This window comes from Carcharhinus amblyrhynchos, chromosome 3 (genome assembly GCF_965287045.1).
Source record: "Carcharhinus amblyrhynchos chromosome 3, sCarAmb.v2.hapA, whole genome shotgun sequence".
Taxonomy (NCBI): Eukaryota; Metazoa; Chordata; class Chondrichthyes; order Carcharhiniformes; family Carcharhinidae; genus Carcharhinus; species Carcharhinus amblyrhynchos.
The window spans coordinates 26261190-26287742 of record NC_137326.1 but is presented as its reverse complement, the minus strand read 5'-3'; the positions used below and the strand labels follow the sequence as shown (position 1 = coordinate 26287742).

At 39.1% G+C, this 26553-nt stretch overlaps 1 protein-coding gene across 2 annotated transcripts in view; it reads left to right on the top strand.

The window, feature by feature from the left end:
• The window catches only part of LOC145337663 (protein bicaudal D homolog 2-like), a 67320-nt gene that overhangs the window by 18348 nt on the left and 22419 nt on the right, over positions 1 to 26553 (top strand). For both annotated transcript variants that reach the window (XM_080182478.1, XM_080182487.1), the window contains exons 2-4: positions 5602 to 5814; positions 19739 to 19891; positions 23681 to 24130. In XM_080182478.1, coding sequence (XP_080038604.1) covers positions 5602 to 5814; positions 19739 to 19891; positions 23681 to 24130 — 816 coding nt within the window. The remainder of the gene's footprint in view (positions 1 to 5601; positions 5815 to 19738; positions 19892 to 23680; positions 24131 to 26553) is intronic.

The window sequence follows — 26553 nt, the reverse complement described above, 5'->3', positions numbered from 1 at the left end:
GCTGGAAAATGCATTTATTGAGTATTTGCAGAACAATTTATTTGAGTAGTTCTGTAAAGAATGACAACAAAAGAAATAGAATATGCAAAGAAACTAGCTAAAACAGACAATAAGAGTTTCTACAAGTATTTAAATAAGCAAAGAGTATCTAAAGCTAGTGACAGTCCTCTAGAGAGTGTCTGGGGAATTGATGATGGAAAAAGAAGGGAATGGCAGGAGAATTGTCTGTCTTCACTGTAAGATTTAGAAAACGTTCCAAAAATACTTGACGATCAAGAGATGAATGAGGGGGATGAACTTTAAACAGTCACCATCACCAGGGAAAAGGAGCTGGGAAAAATATTTGATTGAAAATTCCCAGGTAAAGATTGCATGGTAAGCCAGACCCTGATGTCCCCTCCCTACCCATTTACCTTAAACATTTACCATCTCCCTTGTTTCTCAAATTGGTGTGGAGATGCTGGCATTGGACTGGGGTGGGCATAGTGAGAAGTCTCACAACACCAAGTTCAAGTCCAACAGGCTTATTTGGTATCACAAGCTTTCAGCGCACTGCCCCTTCATCAGGTGAGTGATGAAGGGGAAATGCTGTGAAAGCTCATGCTACCAGATAAGCCTGATGGAGTGTTACGAGACTTCTTACTGTGCCTTCTCAAATTGGCTGGACCTTTAAACCTACCTAAAAGTTAAAGTTTCAAGTTTACTTTTTATTGTCACAAGTAAGCTTACATTAATGAGGTTACCATGAAAATTCCCAAGTCATCACAGTACGGTGCCTGTTCAGGTACACTGAGGGAGAATTTAGCATGGCCAACGCACCTAACCAGCGCGTCTTTCTGACTGTGGTAGGAAACTGGAGCACCCAGAGGAAACTCATGCAGGCATGAGAGAATGTGCTGACTCCATGCAGACAAGATAGACAAGTGAATAATGGATTATTGGGTTAGACTGGAAAGAGGAGTTAAGACCACAACCAGTTCAAGCCATGATTTTGCTGAGTGGCAGCAGCAAACTTGAATTGCCGAATGGCCTATTCCTGCTTCTGCGTCTTATGTTTGTATCTAATAGATGACTGGAACCTCTCTGGCTAGGGCTTCAAGTACTCCTTCCAGATGAATCAATATTTGTTGTCCACGATGTAGTCTGCTTTACTTTGGCGGGAACAAATGCAGATTAGGTAATCACTGCAGCACACCTGCATTTAGTATGGATGAACGCAAGCTTCCAGTCATTTGCTATTTTACTTATGTACCCAAGCCTAAATGCTCTGCAGATCTTTCATGCGTCTAGGCATGGGCTACATCATTATGTGAGAACTTGTGAATGGAACCACTGCAACCAATAAAGTGTTTTTGATGCAATCCTTCGTGATTAAATATGACTTACTTCCACTCTGGTTCTGCGATATGGTTGGGATAGTGAATTGTTTGGAGGTTTGTGTTCGATGCCTCAACTTCCCCTCTGAGTTCCTGACGAAGCCTTTCAATGTGCTTGATGCCTTCCTGAATGAACATTCTCCATTTTGGTCAGTCATCCCAACTTCGGTTATTGAACTCCTGTATGCATAAGATGTCTGTGTATACACTCACTCAGGAACTGAGCTCCAGGCCATTATCGATGACTCCTCTGAAACATGTGAGAAAATAAGCCTTTTGCTAAACACCCAGAAAAACAAGATCCTCTTTCAGTCATCATCCACAGCACAACACCTCTCCCTCGTGATTTAAGATGACTGACAAGATTGACAAAGATTACAGAATTCATCATTTGCCTTAAATGTGGAAGCTCAACCTTTAGCTGACAAAACGAGTATTTTTGAAGTTGAGTCAGTCTGTTATGCAGGAACTTTGTAATGCTGAATTTTATTTGACCCTCGTTTGTTTACCATGACCTAATCTCAACAGTAACGACATTTGAAGTGGTAAAATGTGGTTATGACTCATGGGATGTAGCAAGGAAACCTTTCATTTCCTGTTTTGTACAGCGAAAACTTGATGCAGGCTGGACTTGTTCAGAGAAACTAGCTGGGCTTTATGGTGATAAAGGAACAACAATGTAGTAGGAAATGTATACAATGCTGCTGCAGCTTGCAAATCAATGATTCTTTTAAAGAAGTGGTCTTTTTCCGTCAAGTTATAGCTTACCCCAATGACTATTCTTTCTGTGCAAGCCTGGGTGCTGAAGGTTGGCAAGTAATTCAATTGTAGGGATTTCAGATAAATTTTTCCTTGTTCCATGATGAGTTTCCCTGATACATTACCAGCAGAGATGATGGGCAGTGGCATCAAATGACAACCTGGCAGTTTTTTCCCATCTCTTTTAACTCACCCGTTAAAATCCCATCAGGGACCAACTGAGATCTTCAGACTCCTATTTAAATGTAATTGATGCTTCCATTTCTGACGGGTGCATCTCTAATGAGTCAACTGTACAGTTAAAAGCAGTCAATTTCTTGCAGGACTGAGGTGATAAGTAGATTTTAGCTGATTGCCTGAAATAAAAACTATTTTGAGCTGATGCTGTTGTATATAGAATAAAATTATTTTTCTGCTAACTCTCTAGCTTTTTGTTCACGTGATTTTCAAAAATCATTTTTCTAAAGAGGAATTTATATATTGTCAAGAAGTTCCAGTAATAAACATTCTTGTATCTAAAAATGGCTGCATTGCATACTTTTGTTAAAATAAATTATACAAACTAAGAGAGTTTATTAGCAATTTGTTGGCTTAATTCTTTTTAAGTCACATCTAGTTGCACAACAAAGGTTGATAATTAATCATTGGCTGAGACACAGAAATCACTCGTAACCATTGATTAAAAATTGGTTGTACTTTTTGTTTTTTTATTGTTTCATCATAGTAAAAACTGCTTTGAAGTGAAGATCTGATTTGGACTTGTATTGCTATTTTATCTTTTTAATTAACTGCAAACGTCTTAGACGTTCCGCAGTGGATTGCTTTTTTTTTCTTGCTGCCCTTTGTGTGTATGCACCAAGTACGCTTTCAGCTGCTGTTTTACCCACTTGCTCTTTCCTCTCTTCATTGTTCCATAGTCAAACAGCCTATGTAGGCACATGAAGCAGCTGCTTCCTGTGACATGAGAGATGGCAACATATTTGGTGAAGAAGTTTGAGGAATGAGCACTTGGTTTTTAAAGAAATATAACCATGTGTATGTGGTACATACATACTTAATTGTATTTGTAGCACCTTTAGCATAGTAAAACATCCTAAGATGCTTCATAGGAATGCAAAATGTAGCATTTGAATCTGAGATTTTGGGATAGCTGACCAAAAACTTTGTCAGAGGTAGATTTTATATACTGTTTTAATGGAGGGAGAGTAGAGAAGTTTAGGGAGAGGTTTAGAGAGCTTTGGACATCAGCAAAATAGGGGAAGTATAAAAAGCCAAACTGGGAGAACAGATTTTTAAAATTCAATCATGGGATGTGAGAATTGCTGGCTGTGTTGGCATTTATTGCCCATCCTGTTATCTGGAGAAGCCAGCCTCTGATTGGACAAATGGCTTTGTGGTATTTTTCAAATTTTATACATCAGTCTGGCCTGTGGGTTCCGTGAAACCCAGTTTGGGAAACCCTGCTTTAGACCTTCTCCTTCCCACCACCAGGGTGGGTTGTAGAGTATTTGGCACTGTACATACCTTCAAGATAATTTCTAGCTGACCAACAAGAAGTGTAATTCTGACAGGATGGTGTAATCTGTGTCGACTCCTAAACAGGAATTCCACCTATTGTGTTCCTAGCTGTTTCTAAAATTGCAAAACTGCAATCAAATATGGATTTAGAAGCCATAAAGGTTAATTGTATGGACAAACATTAACCAATTTGAATATTGATTTGAGGTCCTTATTGCACAAGTTCAGTTTGTGATTGACATTTGTTCATTATTAATCCTGTGTTGACATACTGATTAAAGTTGAGGTTAAATCTGATTCGGACAGTTTTTGTGAAGCATCTTTTGTCCTGTTTCACTAGCTTAAAAGGTTCTATAATTTCATGACTTCAGTGACCCAGAAATGTTTAAATGGACTTTTTCGCAGAAATTGTGCTGAGCTATCTATAAATGTGTCAAGGAAAGGGAAGAATTGAGGAAGAGAATTAATGATTTTGGATAGCTTTCATCCAATAATATCTCAGGCCTTTTTTATAGTCAGGGCCACACTAACACTTTTGACAAGAACTTTCTTTATCTGGTGGAAAACTTTGAAATTGACTGATTTGAATTGCATGGATATGTTGGACACAGTATATGAAGATGTCTCAAATTAGTGACTTTGCTAAGAAATATAATTTATAAGAATTTAGAACTTATAAATTTTTAAATATTATTTCAAAAGACACGTGACAGGTTTGGAACACAGCTTATAGTAGGTGCTTCAGTTTGAACTGATAGCCAACGTGTCAGCTCTGAAATGATTTTCCCATCTGTCCTGAGTCCATCTTTGGAATCGGCATGTGGTTTCAGTTATTGATGCTGTTCCCTTGTTCCTGTCAGAGGGAGAGAATGAAGTGTTGAATGTTGTATCCCTAATGTTTCATTCATCATGAAGAGAATCTGCATTTTTCTCCTTTATCCATGAAATATTATTTAGCAAATATAGCACAAAAATATTTTCCTGTTATTGCAGACAGGGGATTATTTTCTGTTAATGCAATTTATCCAAGTTCCCATCCAATTCCTGCAGCACCTGATTTGCCTGTGCAGTATGTATATAGGATGTATTGCTGTAACTCTGGATACTCACCTCAACAGCATCTTCCAGCCCCAAAACCTGCCTCACTGAGGACAAGATCAGCCAAGTTATAGGAATTCCATTATCTCTAAGTTTCCATCCAATTCGTGCAGCACTTGATTTGGGCACATTCTGCCATTCTAATCTCACTGGGTAAACATCCTAGAATTTCCAACCGATCATTATCAAGGAGCACCTTCATCACAATTCGAGGAAAAGATCTTGTTAGAGTAACTACTAATGGACAATAAATGTAATTTTTGTTAGTTTTATCCATATCCTGAAAGGAAAAAGCTGCACTATTTATAGTTTCAGGGCTTGCTCTTGAGCTTTTCTGTGCAGGTTCCAATTACAGACAACTGAGTATTGCTTTTGTAATTTTACAAAGTTCTTTTGCAGTTTTGTGCTGTTGAAATTATTTTGTATGAGTTTTTTTCACTGATTGTATTTGAGTATCTTGTGCTTTGCCACTCTTTTAGAATTTTGCGGTGTATCGCTCATCAGAAGAAACCAATTAAGTCTCACACAGTAAATCTTAGTTCGGTGTAACAATTTTAGATGACTGATTTATACTTGTGCATCTTTATCTTCAGATAAAATTAATGGAAGTTAAGTAAATGTAGAAAAAGTGGATTTTGATCCTTAAAAGAATGAATCACTTTGCTAAAATGTAATTGATTTAACAGAACTGATACGTGTTTTGAATGTTGTTCATAATGTTGGAAATTGTTTGCTTTTAATTGACTTGCAATGCAATGATGCATGTTTAATTATTTTATTATCTGACTTGGATGAAATGTGTATTTCCATTCCCCTAAACTCACTGCCTTGTGTTTTATATTTCTTTTAGGCTTTTGGTCAGGCATACAGCAACCAAAAGAAGGTAGCAGCTGATGGAGAAAGCCGCGAGGAGTCATTGATTCAAGAGTCTGCTTCTAAAGAGGCATATTATGTGGGGAAAATTCTGGAACTGCAAACAGAACTGAAACAGATCAAAAATGTGCTCACCAATGCCCAGTCTGAAAATGATCACCTAGCTTCAATCACACAACAGCTTAAAGAGGTAACAAAGAATGAGTGTTGTGAAATCTATTTTTCAAGTTTATTAATTTGAAGAGCATTCTCTGTCTATCTTTGTTTATTCCATTTTCATTTATTTTCCCACCTCTTTGGGTCTTTTGTTGGCGTACACTAATTTTCAGCAAAGAGGACAAAGTAGAGCAAACCAGGAAAACCATAGGAGTGATTCTTGACTGTTGCTATGTTAATTGATTTTAGCAGAGGTGGCAGTGAAAGTATAGTAGTTTTGTCTTGTTATGGACCAAAATCACTTCTGGTAGTATAAATGTGTGGACTAGAAGATCAGTTCAGCATTGGTGTGGTCAAATAAACAACAGGTTTAATCAACAGGTTTTGATTAAACAACAAAGGTTGCTACATAACCCACTGTTTTTAGAATAAGATTGAGAAGGAGAAAATATTAGAAGAGGGAGGTGGGACTGGAAGGTGGGGAAAATAGAGTAAGAAGTATGAGTACTGAAAATTAAACACAACGAAAACCATTCATGGTGACCATCAGATGAGCTGCCTCTGTTCCAGCCCTCCCTTTTGCTGGTACATTAAGTCAAATTTCGTCTGAAGTTCCCCATTACCCTAGTCCTGACTTGCATCTTTCTCTCATTTCTCCTATCTTCCCTTCAAGTTAATCTTTTCCGTGAGATCTCCCTCCTGCACCCCAACCCTCTTCACTAAACTGCTGACCACCTAACTTTCCCACCTGGTTCCCACATTAACTGATATTGTCAAGGATTCTCTTTCCAAGTGTTGTCCTCTTGCCTTTAAGTTTACCATCCTAAGCTCTCGTCAAAACACCAAAGCTTGATCCTGCTGACTTTGCAAACTACCACCTGATCACTCGCATACTTTTCCACTCTAAAGTTCTTGAAATGATATCTCCCACTGCGCCCACTTCTGTAGAAACTCCATATTTGTACACTGGGCATTGTGGGTGTGCTGACACCACATGGACTGCAACAGTTCAAGAAGGTGGCTCATCACCAACCTTTCACGGGCAATTAGGGATGCAAATGCTGGCCTAACCAGCAATACCCACATCTCATGAAATAATTTTTAAAAATTCTCATGTTTTTGTCTTTGCTACTGAAATAAAACAGCCCCCATCACAGTCAGAAAAGGCATACTATGTGACTGTTACGAAGATCCTTTTTGATTCATTTGCAGCCTTTAACGCAGTTGACCATGCTGTCCTCCTCCAACACCTTTCCACAGTTGTTCAGCTAGTTTGGACTGCTCCCACCTGGCTTCATTCTTATCTATCTAATCATAGCCATTGTCTTTGATCCTTGCTCCAATCTCAATTTCCTAGCCACATCTTGCTGACAACAGTTTGAGACTAAACCAGTCTGGCAATCTTTGTGCCATATTTGAGCCTGAGATGAGTTTCCAACCACTAGGGCCATCTTTTTCCATCTTCATTAATATCATTTGACTTTGTCCCTATCTCAGCTCAGTTGTTGAAACCCCCATTCATCCCTTTGTTACCTCTAGGCTTGAATTTTCCAATGCAGCCTTGTCTGGTCTCCAGTTGTCTACTCTGAGTAAACTTGAGGTCACCAGAACTCTGCTGCTCATCAAAAAACATTGCTGCCTGTGTCTTAATTCACACCAAGTCCCATTGAGATATGTGGTGCCTGGTCAAGTAATGCCAGGATTTTAAAATTTACATCCTTGTTTTCAAATCCCTTCATGGCTTTACTCTTCTCAATTTCTGTAATCTCCCCAAGCTCCACAAGCATTTGAAATATCTGCGCTCATCTAATTCTGGCCTCTTGAGAATCCCCATTCCACTTTTGGTAACTGTGCCTACAGTTGCTGGGCCTGAAGCTCTTGAAGTTCCCTTACTGCGTTAGGTCACTTTTCTCCTTTAAGACACTCCTTACAGCTTACCTCTTTGACCAAACTTTTGATCATCTGACCTAATATCACTTCATGTGGCTCAGTGTGATATTTTGTTTTATAATGCTTCTCTGAAGCCCTTGTAACATGTTATTAGGGTGCAAAGTACATACTTAATACTTTAGCTTTGGCTTCTACCTCTACATGAAAATTTCCCTTGGGTCTTTAATATGAACAACTTTTTCTTTAGTTGATAGCTTAGCTTACACTTGGTATGCTTATAAATTTGCTCTCGCATGCTAATCTTGTTCACAACTTCCATGTTTAATCATTTATAGACATTACTAGCGAGGGTAGCATTTATTGAATTTGAGAGGCAATGGTGAGTTGCCTTCTTGAATATAACAGAGTGGCTTGCTTGGCCAATTCAGGGGGTGGTTGTGAATCAACCACATTGCTGTGTTTCTGGAGTCACATATAGCTAGACGGGTACGGATGGCAAATTTAATTCCTCAAACAGCATTAGTTCATCACAGGAGTGTTTTTTAATAATTCAGTAGTCCCATAGTCATAATTACTGATATTAACTTTTTACTCCAGATATGTTTAAGTAATTGAATTTAAGATCCCCAGCTGTGTTAGTGAAACTTGAATTCATGTCTTTGGATCATTCATCTAGGCATCTGGATTATTGTTCAATAACGTAACCATTGTATGGGCATATCCCCATTCCTTCCTGTGCTTTTCATAAATTTTCCGGTTACTTACTAAATCTTGCAGCTGTCATTTGTTGTAAACCTCCTGTTTCTGTTTTATTTTAATTTTTATTTCCTTTTGTCATCTGGAATGCATGAGCTTTGCCTTCAAAAGAATATAAAGTTTTCACCTGCATTATCTCTTCCATGTGTGTTCTCCATCATCTGTAACAACTCTGATAGCTGTGGCTCAATTGGTAACACACTTGTCTCCACTCAAGGACTTGAGAACAACAAACTAGGCTGACACTTCCGCACAGTAGTGAGGGATTGCTGTACTGTCAGATATGCCATTTTTCAGATAAGATGTTAAATTGAAGTGCTATCTGCCTTCTCAGTTGGACATGAAACATCCCGTGCAACTTCTTTCAATGAACAAAGAGGGTTTTTCCCTGATCTGTTTTTTCATAATGTTAATTGAGAGATAAATATTGGCTAGAACATTATCTACTGGCTATTGGTGGGAGTTTGTCAAGTGCAAATTAGCTGCTGGACTTCCTGCATTACACCATTGATTATATTTCAGAAGTACTTACTTAATTGACTGTAAGGTGCTTTGAGATGTTTGGCAGTTACAAAAGTCAATAAATCAATGCAAATCTTCCCTTCTTCATTCCCTTCCCCACTCCTCCAAACATCCTTCCCTCTGTCCATCCATCCCAATCCATTTGTAATCATTGAAATTAATTTTTCTGCAGTCGAACGTTATTATCTTTTCTGTAGACTTTCCATTATACTGTGGTCATCATTTGCTAGATGATCACCAACGATTAACACAATTGACTTATTCCATTTTGCACAGCCAGATCCTACAGTACTCCCTTGTTGGATTGGAGACATATTGATTGAGATAGTTCTCTTATACATTTGTCAGAAATTGCTCTCCTTACTACTATCCTTTTCTCAGTATATATCAGGGTAATGGAAGTCTCCTAATATTACGATTCTATTTTTGTTGCACTCCTTTAAAGTTTGCTGACAAATTTGCTATTTATCCCATGGAGTTCCATAGAAAGTAAAGTCAACACTGTAAACAACCCTCTAAACTTTTCAACTCAAACCAGATGGATTCAGAACATTTAGTACAGTATATCCTTCCTACATATAACTGCAGCATCACCCTTAATACTTCCTGAATAACTAGTAATCAAGAATATTCAAAAACCGTCCTAGCCTTGCATCATAATTCCGTTTAGCAATTTGTGTCTGCAGCTCACTAGGCTTGAGTTATACCACAGACATTGATGAGGTGGAGAGTAGTTATGGGAAACATAGAAAACATGATTCAGAAACACAGAATCACTTTTTTATTGGACAGGCAGGATAGATTTTTTTCCAGCCTGAAATTGATCATGCTTTTGTGGGCCACTCCAAACATGCCTGGAATGTTTTTGGCTGTAGGTGGGTTAAAAGGATTATGAAATAATTTTTGTTTATTCTAATTAATTATCCCAAGGCACTTAACTTTAAAAACATACAGCAGAGGTATAGGTAAGCATTTCTAATTTCTGTTTCGAGAAATGAGAAGCCTTTTGGGGAATTAGAGGATGGTGACTTATTTAGGTGGTTTCTTGTAATAATGTTTTGTTTCAGCTACCAAAGGTAACTATCTCCAAAGCCCTAAAGTGCAAACTGTGCTTCTGCTTTGCTGATGCCCCTAGAGGAACTTCAACCCACAGTTGTTCTGCTGCAATATATTGGAAATCTAATGTCAGCATCCATCAAACTAATGAAGCAGATAAATTATTGATTTTTTTTTGGTATTTGCACTCTGTGTAGTGGAGTTTATGATGCCCACGTTTCTAAAGTTAACATTTTAGGGCAGTGAAAAAAGGGAATTACTTTTTCCTCATTGGCGTTTGTCAGTTATTTCCTACTTTGCTTCAATGTTTATTCCAATGGTTGTTTAAACGTGTGGAACAATTGAATAGGCATTATTATTTTAAAGGTTTACTCTGAAGTTGTCCATTTCTGCTACTTGGCCTATCTTGCCCCTGCATTTAAAGAAATATAATGTATAGAGTCCAGTTTCTGTACTTTTGTTCTATTCAATTTGTAAACACTTCTGGAAATTGATCCCAGGGGACAACAATCAAATAACACGCTGTGGGGATGTGTTTAGACAAGTTGGCTTTCTTTAGAAGGTGGCAGTTCGCCATTTTGATACTTGATGAGGGTGTCTTGAAAATATATAATTTAGTATTACAACAGAGGTGCTGTGTTTCTGTCACTTGGTATTTTGTTGAGTCTGGAGTTTGTTCACTTTATATTTTAAGAACATTATTCACTTTTTTTTCTCTGAAGTATGATTGCTGCCATTTAATTAAATCATAGAATCTTGTGGCACAGGAGTCCATTCATCCCTTTGTATCTTAGAGGGCACTTGAGTTCCACGCCTCTACGTGTATTTGCTGCAATGTTCTTCTCATGTTTAGACTTGTATTGTTATGTTCCAGTTTAGTGTGAACATTAAATAATGTTTTAACATTTAGAACACATACACAAGAAAAATGGCCATTACGAATCATGTGATCCTTTGGCATTTCAAACTTCAAACAGTCCTGAATTTAAACAATTAAATGTGGGCATTGATACTATTGGGGGAATTTACACATCCCTTGTTTAAGGTTAGACCATCAACAAAAGAATTATAGTATTCTAGCCAGTTGTTCTTATTGTTTCACCATGGACAGAAAAAACATCAGAGCTCAGTGTAAAATAGGTGAATGTGAATGGATCCTATTAACCTTTCATTGTGTTAAGATGGTCCCTTATCCAGACCAGACAGGGATTTCAAGGTGTCAGATGAGAACACTAGATGTTAATCAACATACTTTCCCTTTTTTGGAAAAAGAATTTTTAAACTTGTGCAAGACACAGAGTGAGGAAGCCATTTTATTGGCTCCTGTTAAAACATCAACCAGAAGCTGGAGACAGAATTTAATTAGAAAACCATTGAACCAGCTGCAAGTCGTCATTGCAACTAAGATAATAAAAAAATACCTTGAAGGTGCGCAAAGAATTCCCCAAAGATGTTCTGACTTCAAGTTCACCTGCAAACCAACTTCCTGGAAATTCAACTACAAGAAGTCTTGGACCATACTTGGAATCCTCTGCTTTCTAAGATCTTCATTTAAACTAAAGCATCAACTCATTTAAGAAACTATAGGGTTGCCACAAAAAAGATGGCAGTCATAAATTGTGAAGATGTTGTTTTACATTGATCTGTACCTAACCTTTCTCTGTGAGTCAAGCGAGTAAGATGTTGCGTTTTGAACATCCAGGGGAAGTGTATGCCAATAAATAAACACCTTTATTTTTAAAACTCACTAAAATCTAGGCACCTGAATTATTTAATCAGGACAATCACCCTGAGAGTAAGAAAATACACACCACTTATGGACAAACATATTGACTACTGGCAGGAAAAAAGAAAAGCACACATTTTGTGTGACAATGTACGTATATCATGGTTCCTTTTTCACTTAGTAGGGGGGAGAGGGCCTGGGTAAGATATTCCGTCACAGTCGATGCAGACTCAATGGGCTGAATGGTCTCCTTCTGCACTGTAGGGATTCTATTTAGTTTTTTTATGGTAACAGGAGGGCATACTCTGCAGTGATAACTTGCATTTGCATAGGGCCTTTAATGTATAAAACACTTTAACCAAATATTGACATTATAATTAGAAAGGAGCTAACAGGAAAGGTAACTTAAAGCTCGGTCTAAGATGAGTTTACAGGATAATCTAACAAGAGGAGAACTAGGAGAAGAGGCAGAGATAATGGGTGGTACATTTAGTTATAGCTGCATTCCTGAAAACTGCAACTTTAATGTTCCCAATAAAACCAATGTAAAAGCTGTAGTTAGGTTCTGTACGACTGTTCCCATTGGGAAGAAAAACATTATATCCTGTAAGTTGGAGTTCATTACATTGCTGAATTCCTACATTGCTAAATGAAATAACTTTAAAATTAAATGGATTTAAAAGTTTAAAAGAAATATAACTCTTTCAGCTTGTTTCCTGTTCCCTGATCCTTCTGGTTGCTGCCAGTTCTGCTTGCTGCTTGCCCCTCTTGCTGCCTCTCCCTGTTCTTGCCAGTCCCGCTCTCCAAGCCTCTCACTCTCAACATCTCCTGCTCATTGACTCTCTCTTTTAACGTTTGCCATTACAATCTTTTGGTAAACCTCCTGCTACTCTGCCTCTCCTGTTTGCCACATCCCTTGTCCAAACCCTGGATCTAAAGAAGAGTCTAGAGGTAAAATGTGAGAGGCAGGAAGAGCAGCTTTGACGAGTTGGAGAGGTGGCAGGAGTAAGTGTCAGTTAGCGGGAGGGACCCAACTGTACAGTCGGCAACAACCAGGTGGATTCGGGAGCAAGAGAGATTCAGAGCCACGGTGTCAATGCAACCAAGTGGATCAGGCATGGGAGAGCCATGAGCTGGAAGGTTTGCAATAACTGTGAGGGTCAGGGAGTGAGAGAAGCTGCAAGCTGGAGCAATGGCAAAGGATGAGAGAGACCATGAGCTGAAACGTTGGCAATGACCAGAAGAGTCAGAGTGGGAAAGGCCATGAGGGAGATCAGTGAAGGGAATATCAGGGAGTGGAAGTGTCAGCTCCAATGGCACTGATCAGGTCATGCGACACCATGTCAGACCTGATACGAAGTGGTTTCAAAAGTAAAATCCTAATGCTAAACACGAATATGAACCTTGTTAACTGACTAACATTAAAGAAGAATTACGTAAAACAGGACAAACCAGAAGGGGGACTTGCAGTTTTCTGAGTTGGAAGTAGGTCACCTTTGTGATGAAATGAATATAGTGTTGGTAACTCAGCTTAGGGTCCAACAGGGCCTGGCCCATCCTTCTCTTCTCTCTCGACTGTCTCCTCCAATCTTCCGAGATCCCTGCATGGCTCTAGTTCTGACCTCTTGTGAATCACTAATCACCACTGGAGGTTGTACCATCTAGACCATTTAGCCCTAGATTTCTCAAACTTTCATCTCTTCCCCTTTTGCTACTTGACCTACGTCTTTGATCAAGCTTTTGGTCACCAACATTGATATCTCTGTCTCTTGGCGGAGTGCAGCAGCATGTTTGTGTTGAAGAAAGAAGCATCATGATTAAACACACTGCAGATTGTGTTGCTTTGAAGAGTACATTGTTGGATAGAAATTAACCCAAAGGTGAGTTGAGAAACAATGACAATGCTTTGATAGTGCACTTGCATGACTAGTCTCGCAATGACAACATGGAAAAGTAGCACAGCCAAAGTTTTAAAAAAGTTACTGTCTACCAATGAAACAGTTTTCCATTTGCCCTTGATACATTTTCCCCAAGCTGGTAGCAAGGTTTTGCAAATCTCAGTGCAAGTTCATGTGATGGTATGCGGACATTTTTTTTGTGAAACCCATTCACTTCCTTAAGAGTGGTGCAGAAAAACAAATGTTGCATAAAATGGTGCAGTTGGTCCTATTGGTAGTATTTAGTTGACAAATGATGTTGAATTCTGTTGTAGTTTGGCATGCTTGATTAGATTTGATGCATGTTCAGTAAAGTGTGACCATTAATTTCTTTGTCTTATTAGAGAAGCAGCTTTTTATTTCCCTTGGTATCCTTGGTTACCAAACTTCTCGGCTATGCCTTCCCATTTTCCTACAGCAACCATTAATTAACCACTCCCTTATGGTGGGGAGACTATTGTCATTGATTTTGTCTTTTGCTTTGATTTTCGATTTTCTTACCTGGCAAATTTTTGACTTGAAATTAACTTGGGGCAAATATTAGCTGCTTACATTTTCAACCGAGAACCGTTCCAATGTTACACATATTGATTCACTTAAAAGTCATCTTTCCGCTGGAAAACCAACTCATTAGTGGCTCTAAGTCGCTGATCCTGTCAAATTTGAGGAATTAAAACTTCATTTTTTGACGTGTCTACAGTTATCTCATACGGTTTTACTGCTTAAGAACAGATAAGTGAATCAAGGCAGTTAATATTGTAAATAGTTTTCATTTGAAATGGTGATATATTATTTCAAGAATACTTCTTACCAGAAAATGGAGGATTTATCAATTTGGGGAAAATGGTGGCATAGCGGCAATGTCACTGGGCTTGCCATACGGAGGCCCAGGCTAATGTCCAGGAGACAAGGGTCCAAATCCCACCACGACAGCTATTGGAATTTAAATTCATTAAATAAAATCCGGAACTGAAAGCTAGCCTTGATAATGGTAACCATGAAACTATCATTGTTGTAAAAACCCAACTGGTTCACTAATGTCCTTTTAGAGAAGGGAATTTGCTGTCCTTACCTTGTCTTGTCTACGTGTGACTCCAGGCCCATGACAGTGGTTGACTCCTAACTAACCCCCCTGAAATGGTATGGCAAGCCCACTCAGTTCAGAGGCTGTTCGGGATGGATAACAATAGCTGGCTTTGCCAGCGATGCCCACATCCCATGAAAGAATAAACAGTGTTTGGAGACGTAGGCAATTGTAGAATCCCTATAGTACAGAAGAAGGCCTTTTGAAAGTCCAAATAAATGATATCCACTGTCTCCCCCTCATCAACTATACCAGTTACATTCTTGAAGAATTCCAATAGCTTTGTTAAAAATCCCTTTTGTAAATCCATTCTGTCTGATTCCATCACTTTTTTCCCAAGTGCTCAGCTATAAAATCGTTGAGAATGGACTGTAATAGAATTTTCCCCAATACCGATGTCAAGCTGACTGCTCTGTAATTCCCTGTCTTCTCTCAACCTGCCTTTTTAAATAGTGGGGTTACATTGGCTATCTTCCAATCTGTAGGAATTATTCTCGGGTTTATAGAATCTTGGAGGATGACCACAAATCCACTATTTCCAGGGCTACTTCCTTAAATACTCTGGGATGTAGAATATTAGTCCCTGAGAATTTATCAGCCCATCAATTTCCCCAACTCAATTTCTCTCAATACTGATTTCCTTTAGTTCCTCCCTCTCACTAAACCCTGTGTTCCCCAACGTTTCCGATATAGTATTTGTGTCCACATTTGTGAAGACAAAAACCAAAGTATGTATTTAGAACCATAGAAAAGTTGTAGCACAAACTGAAGCCATTTGGCCTTTCATGTCCATGCTAGTCCAAGGGCGCAGTAAGAAATCTCACAACACCAGGTTAAAGTCCAACAGGTTTATTTGATAGTAAATGCCACAAGCTTTCGGAATGCTGTTCCTTCGTCAGGTGACTCACCTGATGAAGGAACAGCATTCTGAAAGCTGTGGCATTTACTATCAAATAAACCTGTTGGACGTTAACCTGGTGTTGTGGAACTTTTTACTGTGTTTACCCCAGTCCAACACCGGCATCTCCACATCATGAGTCCAAGGACACCCAGATGCCCTTTCTAATCCCACCTTCTTGCACCCAGCCCATATTCCTGTAACTTACAGCAATTAAAGTGCAGCCATTTCTTTGTTTCCCATTTATACATCCCACTGTTTCTGATTATAAGGGATCTATGTTTGTCTTTACCAGTCTTTTGCTCTTCCCATACCTATTGAAACTTTTACAGTCAGTTTTTTTTCTATGTTCCCCACCAGTTTACCCTTGTACTCAATTTTCCCCTTTCTTAATCAGCGCTTGGATCTGTCTTTTCTGAATTCTAAACTGCTCCCAGATTTCAGGCTTGTTGCTTTTCTGGTCAATTTTATGCTGCTTTCTTGGATCCAGTGCTCAGAGTACAATTTCTTTTAATTCTTTTGACCTGTGCTTAGCACTCAGAATTAAAATTTATTTTAATTGACATTTTATGGAGAAACTGCTTTGCAAATCTTTGGAACAAAGTTTAAAAGTAAAGTTGTCTGCTTTCATTTTGAATAATGAACTGCAATTCCTGTCAGTCAACACAAAGGAGTGTGACTTAAAACACATCATATCAATAGCATATCTATGCACTTGTAGGTATATGCATATAATTATATTGTAAATAAATATTGTGTAACTTGTTTATATACCAATCTTTTAATTAAAAACTCTTTTTTGCAGAGTTTTCAGCTTCTTTCCTTGATGCATGAGGACGTATGGAGCCTGGCTTTGTGCCAGTTTAATTTATTACAGCTGTAATTGCAGATGCCTAGCAGCTGTTGGTAAAATAGTTTTCTCGAAGCTTTTAAATTCCAACTAGCACAACTGCCCAAAGCTCTAAAGGAAACTTTTCGGACTACATAGCGCGACTCTAGTTCTCTGCCTCCACCAATATTTAAACACATGACAAGTCATCAATATCATTTAAAAGGAAAATTAAATTCATAAGTACAGTTAAAAGTAATGCATTGTTCATGTAACAAGCGTGCCGCCTGGAGAGCATTCATTTTGGTGAAGTTACTTTTATTAGATTGTGTGGGGTGCTTTTTCAACAGGAGAAACAAAGATGGCTGATTACTACCAGCTGACTTGCTTCTTATTTTCCCAACAATAATGAGAATAGCTGTGATAGGGCCTCCCTGTGTGTGGTTTCATTTCATGTAGTTGAAAAAGGGGAAATTTTAAAAAATGCCACAGGGCTGTAAACACGGTTGGTGTTAAGCAGACTTTGAAGCTTGGTTTACAAAATAATAGAAGAGCTTTATCTCGGCAGCTGCTGTAAAAGCACCTCTTTTTCAGGCAGATTAGCCCTTTGTTCACCCTATCAGATTTTCAGAGTCCAGAGTTCAGAGTGGCTGGAATTTGAATTTTGTGTTTTTGAACTTCATTTAAAAGAATGTTTGATTTGTTTGCTGTGATTTTAATTGGACGGACAGATTTGAGAGCAGGAAATAAGGAAGTTATCGGCATTTCTATTTTTATAGAATCATATGGTTTCACAAGAGGAGATCCTTTAGATTGGCTCACTTTTGTTGTGATTTACTGCCACAACAGAAATGATAAAACAATGAAAAGGGGTCTGCCATTTTTAACTTTGGCATCAGATTTCACACACCATTTGTCTTTCATTTAAACTGTCTGTGGTTCTCATGAAATAGGATCATTCAGAATGCAGATCTGAGCTGAAATGAGTTTTACAACAATAGTGCAAATGGGAACATCAAATTCAGGTCAGGTATTTGATTCTTCAGCCATCTTTGGCATGTATTCATTTATGCAGCTGATTTAAAAAAAAAATGGTCAAGTTGATACAAATTAAGTTTTGATTTCAGACTTCCCTCTAAGTACCTGGTTGCAACTTCCAAAGCAAAACAACCAAAGTAACATAGAACGTCCCAGCGATTGGTTGATTGAATCATAAGAACATAAGAAATAGGAGCAGAAGTAGGCCAACTAGCCCTTCGAGCCTGCCCCGCCATTCAGTAAGATCATGGCTGATCTGTCTTGGTTCAGTTCCACATTCCCGCCCTCTCCCCATAACCCTTGATCCCCCCTCTTATCAAAAACCCATCAACCCGCGTCTTAAAAATATTTAGCGAGGTAGCCTCCACCACTTCAACAGGCAGAGAACTCCAGAGATTCACCACCCTTTGAGTGAAGAAGTTTCTCCTCAACTCCGTTCTAAACCGCCCCCCCTTTATCTTGAGGCTGTGCCCCCTAGTCCTACTATCCTTTCTGAGCGGGAAGAGTCTCTCCACCTCTATCCTATCCATCCCATTCATCATCTTATACATCTCAATGAGATCTCCCCTCATTCTTCTAAACTCTAACGAGTACAAGCCTAATTTATTCAGCCTCTCCTCATAGCTCAACCCCCTCAACTCCGGCATCAGCCTAGTAAACCTCCTCTGCACTCCCTCCAAGGCCAAAATAGCCTTGCGTAAGTACGGCGCCCAAAACTGCACACAGTACTCCAGCTGCGGCCTCACCAATGCCCTATACAGCCGCAGCAAGACCTCCCTACTTTTATATTCAATCCCCCTCGCGATGAAGGCCAGCATCCCATTCGCCTTCCTGACCACCTGCTGTACCTGCAAGCTGGGTTTTTGCGACTCATGCGACTTTTGCGAATCAAGCAGCATGTTCCCTTGGTTGTCCATAATAAGCAGAGTCAAGGTATAAACAACCAGCCTGCGCTAGCAAAACCCAAAACAAATGTCTGCTGTTAAATGTGATTCTGTTTTTGGGCAGCACTTGGCTGAATAACCCCGAGTGAGTCAGTGGTTATATGAACAATTTTAAGACTATCAGTCAAGCTTATAGTATGGCTCATTGTTCCTTCTGGAACACGTAAAGCCTGATTTGTCCCAATGCATTTAAGCAGCTTGCCTCTCCAGTTTTCTCGCTTAGAATCAATGTAATTTAAAACCACTGAGATTCCTTTCTACTCTTTAATGTCTGATCCATAGGGAGATGAAAGCAGCCATGTTACAAAGTTACAACCCTTGCTCCTGAGCAGAAGTAGAAATATACTCATCACGAATACTTAAGTTCATAATTGGACTGAACCGATTGGATCATACAAGAAATAAGATTGGAAACAGATATTATCTTTACATTCTTCATGTCAGGCCTCGAATGCATACTAATATCTTTTGTGAAATATTTAATGAGATTTTTGAACAGTTTAAGCTTTGATATTTTTGTATGAACTTGCTATATGTTCAAAGATATTTGCAAATGTATTTGCTAAGTACATACCTTTTAAAAAAAAATGATCTGTCCATTAGTGCACACGCTGTCTGGCATCTCGTGTCTGCTCACTACTGCTCTTTTTAAATTATTGGTTGCATGGTTATTACTCGGGAGCAATTTCCTCTTTGATTTCTTCCTACTGTACCCTTTCTCACTTCTAACCCCAGCTCTGCAGCACCACTGGAATTCAGCTAGCAATAGTCCAAGTCTATTTATGTATTTATGCATGTTTTAAAAGTCTTCATGTATCTGTTACTGAATTTGGACATCATGCAGTATATAATTACTGGCTTTTTGAGTGATGCTGTAATCATGCATGTGGAACAAACTTTAAAGTGCCACTTTGAAGTATTCAACATTTGCTAAAATTAAAGTTAGTTGCAACTGAATAAGAAAGAGCTGTGCTTTACAAATCATAGTAATTTTCATTAATATTGTATAAACAAAACATCTATCTCCAAATTGATTTATATCAGATAGATGAGGTAATGATTTAGCATTTAGAATTATTTGTTTGTAAGAATGAACTGAAAAATACAGTCAATCCAACTTCAGTTTAGTTTTATCTTGCCAAATTTATTTGGTAGTATTGTGTTGAGACCAATGTGTACCATTTTAATTAAAGTAATATGACTTTAACTGTTTTCCAAGGTTTACAGCAGATTGAATAGGTTTTTAGATTGGATAAAGTTAGTTTTTTTATTCTTTAGGGCAACCAGGTTGTGGAGCTGCAGAGAAATCGCCTGCGTGATGACATTAAAGAATATAAATTCCGTGAAGCGAGGCTTTTGCAAGATTACTCTGAGCTTGAAGATGAAAACATCTCTCTTCAGAAACAAGTCTCTGTCCTTAAACAAAACCAGGTGAGTTATAAAAGCTGTTTTGTGAGTATTTTGAATTTTATATTGGAAAAAATTGTGCAAGTTTTACCAAAACTTTCTATCACATCAGACTGAACAGAAAACTGGAGGCTGAGTGGTGGCTGGATAGAGTTCTTTTAAGTAATGGAAGACTTTGAGAAGGTAGAAGTGGAGAAAATGTTTCCATTTGTAAGGAAACCAAATCTGGAAGCCATAAATAATCTCCTCACTTGCAGTCAGTTTGGGCTCTGCCAGGACTGCTCGACCCCTGGCCTCATTACAGCCTTGGTCCAAATCTGGACAAAAGAGTTGCATTCGTGAGAGTGACTGTCCCTGACATCAAAGTAGCATTTGACCAAATGTGGCATCAGGGAGTGCTAACAAAACCAAAATCCGGGGGAATCAGGGGAAAAGCACTCTCTATTCACTGATGCCCACCATTGGATGATAAAATTTAAAATATGGTTGGAAGAAGTAAATTTAGTAGAGAATTCAAGAGATGTTCTTCACCTAATAAGTGATTACAGCATGGAATACAATATTGCAGTGAACAACATGGATGCATTAAAGGATAAACCAGATAGGGAAAGATGAATGGAAAGATATGACTCCTGTAGAACTGGGTATGATGGTTGGAGTCATACCCAGTGCAACCCCCAGTGTTAATATAAGATCAGAGGTGGGCATGTTCACTGAAGATTCACAATGTGCAGTACCATCTGCGATTCTTCAAACATTTAATCAGTCTGTTCAGCAAGACTTGGACAACATTCAGGCTTGGGCTGATAAGTGCAAGTAACATTTGTATGACAAGTACCAGGCAATGACCATATCTAAGGAGAGAACCTAACCATCTCCCCTTGACATTTCCCTGGGACAGTACGGAGGCTAAGTGGTTAGCACTGTTGCCTCACAGCTCCAGAAACCTGGATTCGATCCCAGCCTTGGGTGACTGTGTGGAGTTTGCATGTTATCCCTGTGTCTGCGTGAGCTTCCTCCAGGTGTTCCAGATTCCTTCCACAGTTCAAAGATATGCAGGTTAGATGGATTGGCCATTCTAAATTGCCCGTTTGTGTCCCAAGACATGTAGGTTGGTGGATTAATGTGGTAAATATGTAGGATTATGGGGATGGGATAGTTAGGGATGCCTGGGTGAGATGCTCTGATGGAGAATTGGTGCAGACTTGGGGCCAGATTTTACCAATTGGAGGCTAAGGGCCAGATCCGGACATAAAACAGATCCGAGCCTGGAATCCTCATTCCAGTGCGCCCATACGGCTTTTGCCGGTTCCGATCTGGTCTGCGCTGTGGGTGGGACTTAGCTTTGCTGGAACGATTGGAGCTCTGAACTGCGCATGTGCAGTTAAACTAACACAAGAGAGCCTGGGGGCGGGGGGATGAGCTGCGATTTGGCCCCCCCCCCCCCCCCCCAACAAAGCACACCCCCAACCTACCTGGATTGCTGCTCTCTCTCCTCCATCCTGCTGACCTGCACTCGTTAATGTGGAGATGTCGGCGTTGGACTTGGGTCAACACAGTAAGAAGTCTCAACACCAGGTTAATGTCCTTTTGGACTTTAACCTGGTGTTGTGAGACTTACTGCACTTGGACATCCTGCAGCACCTTCCTGGCATTCTGCTGGCATCTGCCGAAGGAGAGGGGTATACTCAGGTGTCGGTAAAGGCGTGATCTGCTTGGTTTCGGGTGCAGATCGCGTTACAGGCCTGACGCCTGAATTTACTGCGATTTTGCGCCCAAAAACGGGCGCGAATTTTTGGTAAAATTGGGCCCTTGATGGACCAAATGGCTTCTTTTTACACTAAGGATTCTATGATTCAATTGCATTGCTGAATCCTTCACTATCAACATCCTGGGATTACCATTGACCAGAAACTGAATTAGACTAGCCGTATAAATACTGTGGCTACAAGACTAAGTACAGCACTGGCATCTCCACGTCAGGGACCTGAAATTCTAGGGTAAGTAACTCACCATCCTGTTAAGACTAGTTAGGGATGGCCAATAAATGCTGGCCTTGTCACTGATGCCCACCATTAGATGATAAAATTTAAAATATGGTTGGAAGAAATTAATTCAGTAGGGAATTCAAGAGAATGTCCTTCACCTAAAGAGTGATTACAGAGTGGAATACAATATTGCAGTGAATAACGTGGATCCATTAAAGGGTAAGCTAGATAGGGAAAAATGAATGGAAAGATATGACTCATGTTGATCTTAGAATGAGTCAAAATTGCAGTTTTGGCAACTTTACATTTCTTGTTGACCAGGAAGATGGGAGAAATTGTTACAATACTCAAATTTGAGCTTAAGGATTTGAGCTTAAAATTGATGACTCAATTTTTCTATAGTTGCCTTGATGTGTACTGATGCAAAAGTAAAAGTTTTGGGGATGGAGCACTAAAATAATGCCATATTCATCAGTAAGGTCATTGAATCAAATTAAAACTGCATTCAGTACAGCCGTTAAATGTTTGATTTCTGAAAAGTAAAGATTATTCCTGTGCTAGAAGAAAGTCAATCTTTGTCGAGTATTAATGCTCCATAATATTGCTTCTTATGAACAAGTTATGAAGTAAGAATTCATTGCTTCAAAATAAGACATGATTTGCACAGTTCCTGACCATAATGTTTAGCAAGTGCATTTTTGAATGATTTTTGACCTAAAAGTATAATACAGAAATTATATTTTCAGAAAGTACTTCTTCCAAAAGTTCTTCACTCTTACAGGCAAGAAAAGGCACATCTTTCTTTGCTTCCACAATGCATTATTAATTTTTTCTCAAAACTGCCAGGCATGCAAAATAATGAAATGTTTTTATTTGAGTTTGGGTATTCCTGTATCCCCATGATACCTGCATGGGGTGGCACAGTGGTTACACTACTGCCTCACAGCGCCAGGATCCCAGGTGCAGTTCCGGCCTCATGTCACTGTCTGGTGTGCAGTCTGCATGTTCTCCCTGTGACTGCATGGGTTTCCTCCAGATGCTCCAGTTTCCCCCCTCAGTTGAAAGATGTGTGGGTTAGGTGGATTGGCCATGGTAAATTGACCCTAATGTCAGGGGGATTAACAGGGCAAATGCGTGAGATTACAGGAATAGGGTCTGGGTGGGATTGTGGTCGGTACACACTTGATGGGCCGAATGGCCTCCTTTTGTATTGCAGGAATTCTATGAGAAGTTTCACAACACCAGGTTAAAGTCAAACAGGTTTATTTGGTAGCAAAAGCCAAGTTCTGCACACATGAGAACAGCCTCAACCGGGATCTTGGGTTCATGTCACACTACCTGTAACCCCCACGACTTGCCTGGGCTTGCAAAATCTCACTAACTGTCCCATTTGGAGACAATACGCATCTCTTTAACATGTGCTTAATGCTCTCTCCACACTCGTTGTCTGTACCTTTTAAGACTTGATCACCTGCAAAGACTTGCATTCCAACCACTATTTTGTAAATTGAGTTTGTGTCTTTGTATGTCCTGTTTGTGAACAGAGCTCCCACTTACCTGATGGAGGAGCAGCACTCTGAAAGCAAGTAGCTTTTGCTACCAAGTAAACCTGTTGGACTTTAACCTGGTGTTGTGAGACTTCTTACCATTTTTACCCCAGTCCAACGCTGGCATCTCCACATTGAGATTCTATGATGCATAGATAAACACCGTTATGATTAAGGGTATAGTTTATGAAAGCTGATTTTAACCACAAATCTGGTTACTAGTGAACATAAAATGTTATTCTGCTCATAAATAAACTAATTATTTCATCATAATGCAGGTTGAATTTGAAGGTCTTAAACATGAGATTAAAAGACTTGAAGAAGATACAGAATTCCTCAACAGTCAATTGGAAGATGCCATCAGACTGAAAGAAATAGCAGAACGCCAACTTGAGGAATCCTTGGAGACTTTGAAGAATGAGCGTGAACAGAAGAACAATATGCGAAAAGAATTATCCCACTACATGAATATCAATGATTCAATGTACACTAGCCAGTTGAATATATCTCTGGATGGATTGAAGTTTAGTGATGATGGCAATGAACCAAACAATGATGAGATGATTAATGGTTACGAAAACAATAGCCTCAGCAAAATGAATGGTGACAATAAGATGTCCACTCCCAAGAAAAATGATATCTTTAAACCAGCACCAAGTTTGGTGTCCGATTTGCTAAGTGAACTGAATATTTCTGAAATTCAAAAGCTGAAACAGCAGCTTATGCAGGTATGTGTTTTCAATAATTATAGTGACGTGCAATGGTTAGGTATTTTTGGGAATCTATTTTTATATATTAATTTATGACCACTTACTCAAGTTTAGTAGTGTTGTAACTTCCTGTCTTTTTATTTTTATTTATAAATAAGTAATGTTTGAACAATTGGTACAATATTAACAAAATGAATTTTAAACTGTATATTTTAACTGATTTTATTAGAAGTTGAAGTGTGTATAGAGAAGGCTGCTAAGTGAACGTATGTTTGCATTTATTTTTCCTGTTCAACATATTTCTATGAAATTCCTCCATATTAAAATGATGGGATTTGCTTGATGGTGCTGTTTCCTCAATCAAAACCTATTAGTGAAAAGTGGTCTCTTAAACTGGAGTAGGATCGGCCATTGAAAGTTATATTAATTTTATTCTGGATAATTTGTGCTAATTGGCTTAAAACAAATTGATTACAGAATAATTTTCGTAAAGCTCAAGCAGGAGTATTTGCTGCACAAAAGTATTAATTTTTTAATAATTTTATTTAAGAAAGCAACTAATAGAATTGTCACTGAATTAATGTTTTAGCAACTTTCATTTTTCTCCTGCAACGACATTTTTTCTCACTTGCTGATTTTCATTTGAGGCTGCACCACATGTAACTAGGTGTTTACTCATTTTGTTCTTGAGCCAGTGGTTTGCTATATAAGTGGAATGTCTGGACGAGTTCCCACTAATATTTATGTAGCATTGGTTGGTTTTTCAATGCAAACATCTAATGGCATAACTGAGATTGCGAACTTGCCATATCAAAATCACTTGGTTCACATCTAGATTGAAATACTTTTGAGATGTGTTCTATGCAGTGGTCTTTAACTTCTACGAAGTGGTATAATGGTAGTGATACAGCGGTAGCTTTTTGCAATTTACGTACCCTGATCCCTCGGTACTGCAATGCCGTGAAAGTCACCTCCATTTCAATAATATATCTCCTTTATTAATCTTCCTGCCCAAGTGGACAACCTCATATTTCCCCATATTATACTCCATCTGCAAAATTTTTGCCCACTCACTTAACTTATCTTTCAGAGCCTTTCAGACACTTTACTGTCCCTTTGCAAGTTATTGTCTTATCTATCTTTGTGTCATGTGTCATCAATAAACCTAGCAATCATACATGGGGCAGGATTTTCCAGTTGCACTCTCTCCAAAACCAGAAATCCTGCCCGAGGTCAGTGGACCTTTGCGTGGTCTGCCCCCCGCTTGCTATGATTCCCATGGTGGGTGGATGGGAAAACGCCCTCTAAGTCCCTTCATCCAAGTCATTGCTGTAGAATGTAAATAGTTGAGGCCTGAGCCCTGGACCCTATGGCACTCCTCCAGCTTGCCAACCTGAAAATGAGCCATTTATTCCTACTCTGCTTTACTTGGCTAACCAATCCTCCAATCATACTAACGAGTTACCCCACTAAACCATGAGTTCTTATCTTGTCTGCCTCCAATGTACCATCTTATCAAGTACCTTCTAGAAATGCAAGTACGCAATGTCCAGAGCTTACTCTTTATTCATGTTGGTCATCATGTCCTCAAAGTTCTCAAATTAGTGAATGTGATATCCTTTTCACATGTTGACACTGCCTGATTGCATTAAGATTTTCTAAGTGTTCTGCCTTAATAATAGATTCTAGCATTTTCCCAGTGACAGATGTTAGGCTAATAGTTGTGGACTGTAGTTTCCTGTTTTCTGTCTTCCCTCCTTTCTTTAATAGAGGAGGTGCATTTGATATTTTCCAATCTAATGGTACCTCTCCAGAATCTAGGAAACTTTGAAAAATTACATCCAATGCATATACTATCTCAGCAATCACTTCTAAGACCCTAGGATGGAGGGCATCAGGTCCTGAAGATTTGTCAGCTTTTAATTATAATAGTTTTCTCAGGACTCTTTCCCTGGTGATTGTAATTGTTTTGAGTTCTCCCTCCATTTCACCTCTTGAATTACAGGTACTTTTGGGATGCTATTTGTGCCTTCTACAATGAAGCCAGACACAAACTATCCATTCAATGTTTCTGCCATTTCCTTATTTCCCATTATTAATTCCCCAGACTCATTCTAAGGATCGCTACTACCTTTACCATAGAACAAAGAACTCTACAGCACAAACAGGCCCTTCGGCCCACAAGTTGCGCCAATCATATCCATACCTACCAGGCCATAGAACTATCTGTAACTCCCAATCCCATGAAATTCCATGTACTCATCCAGAAGTCTTTTAAAAGACCCCAGCGAGTTTGTCTCTACCACCACTGGCGGCAGCCGATTCCACTCACTCACCACCCTCTGAGTGAAAAACTTACCCCTAACACCTCCTCTGTACTTGCTTCCCAGCACCTTAAACCTGTGTTCTCTCATAGCGACCACTTCAGCCCTGGGAAATAG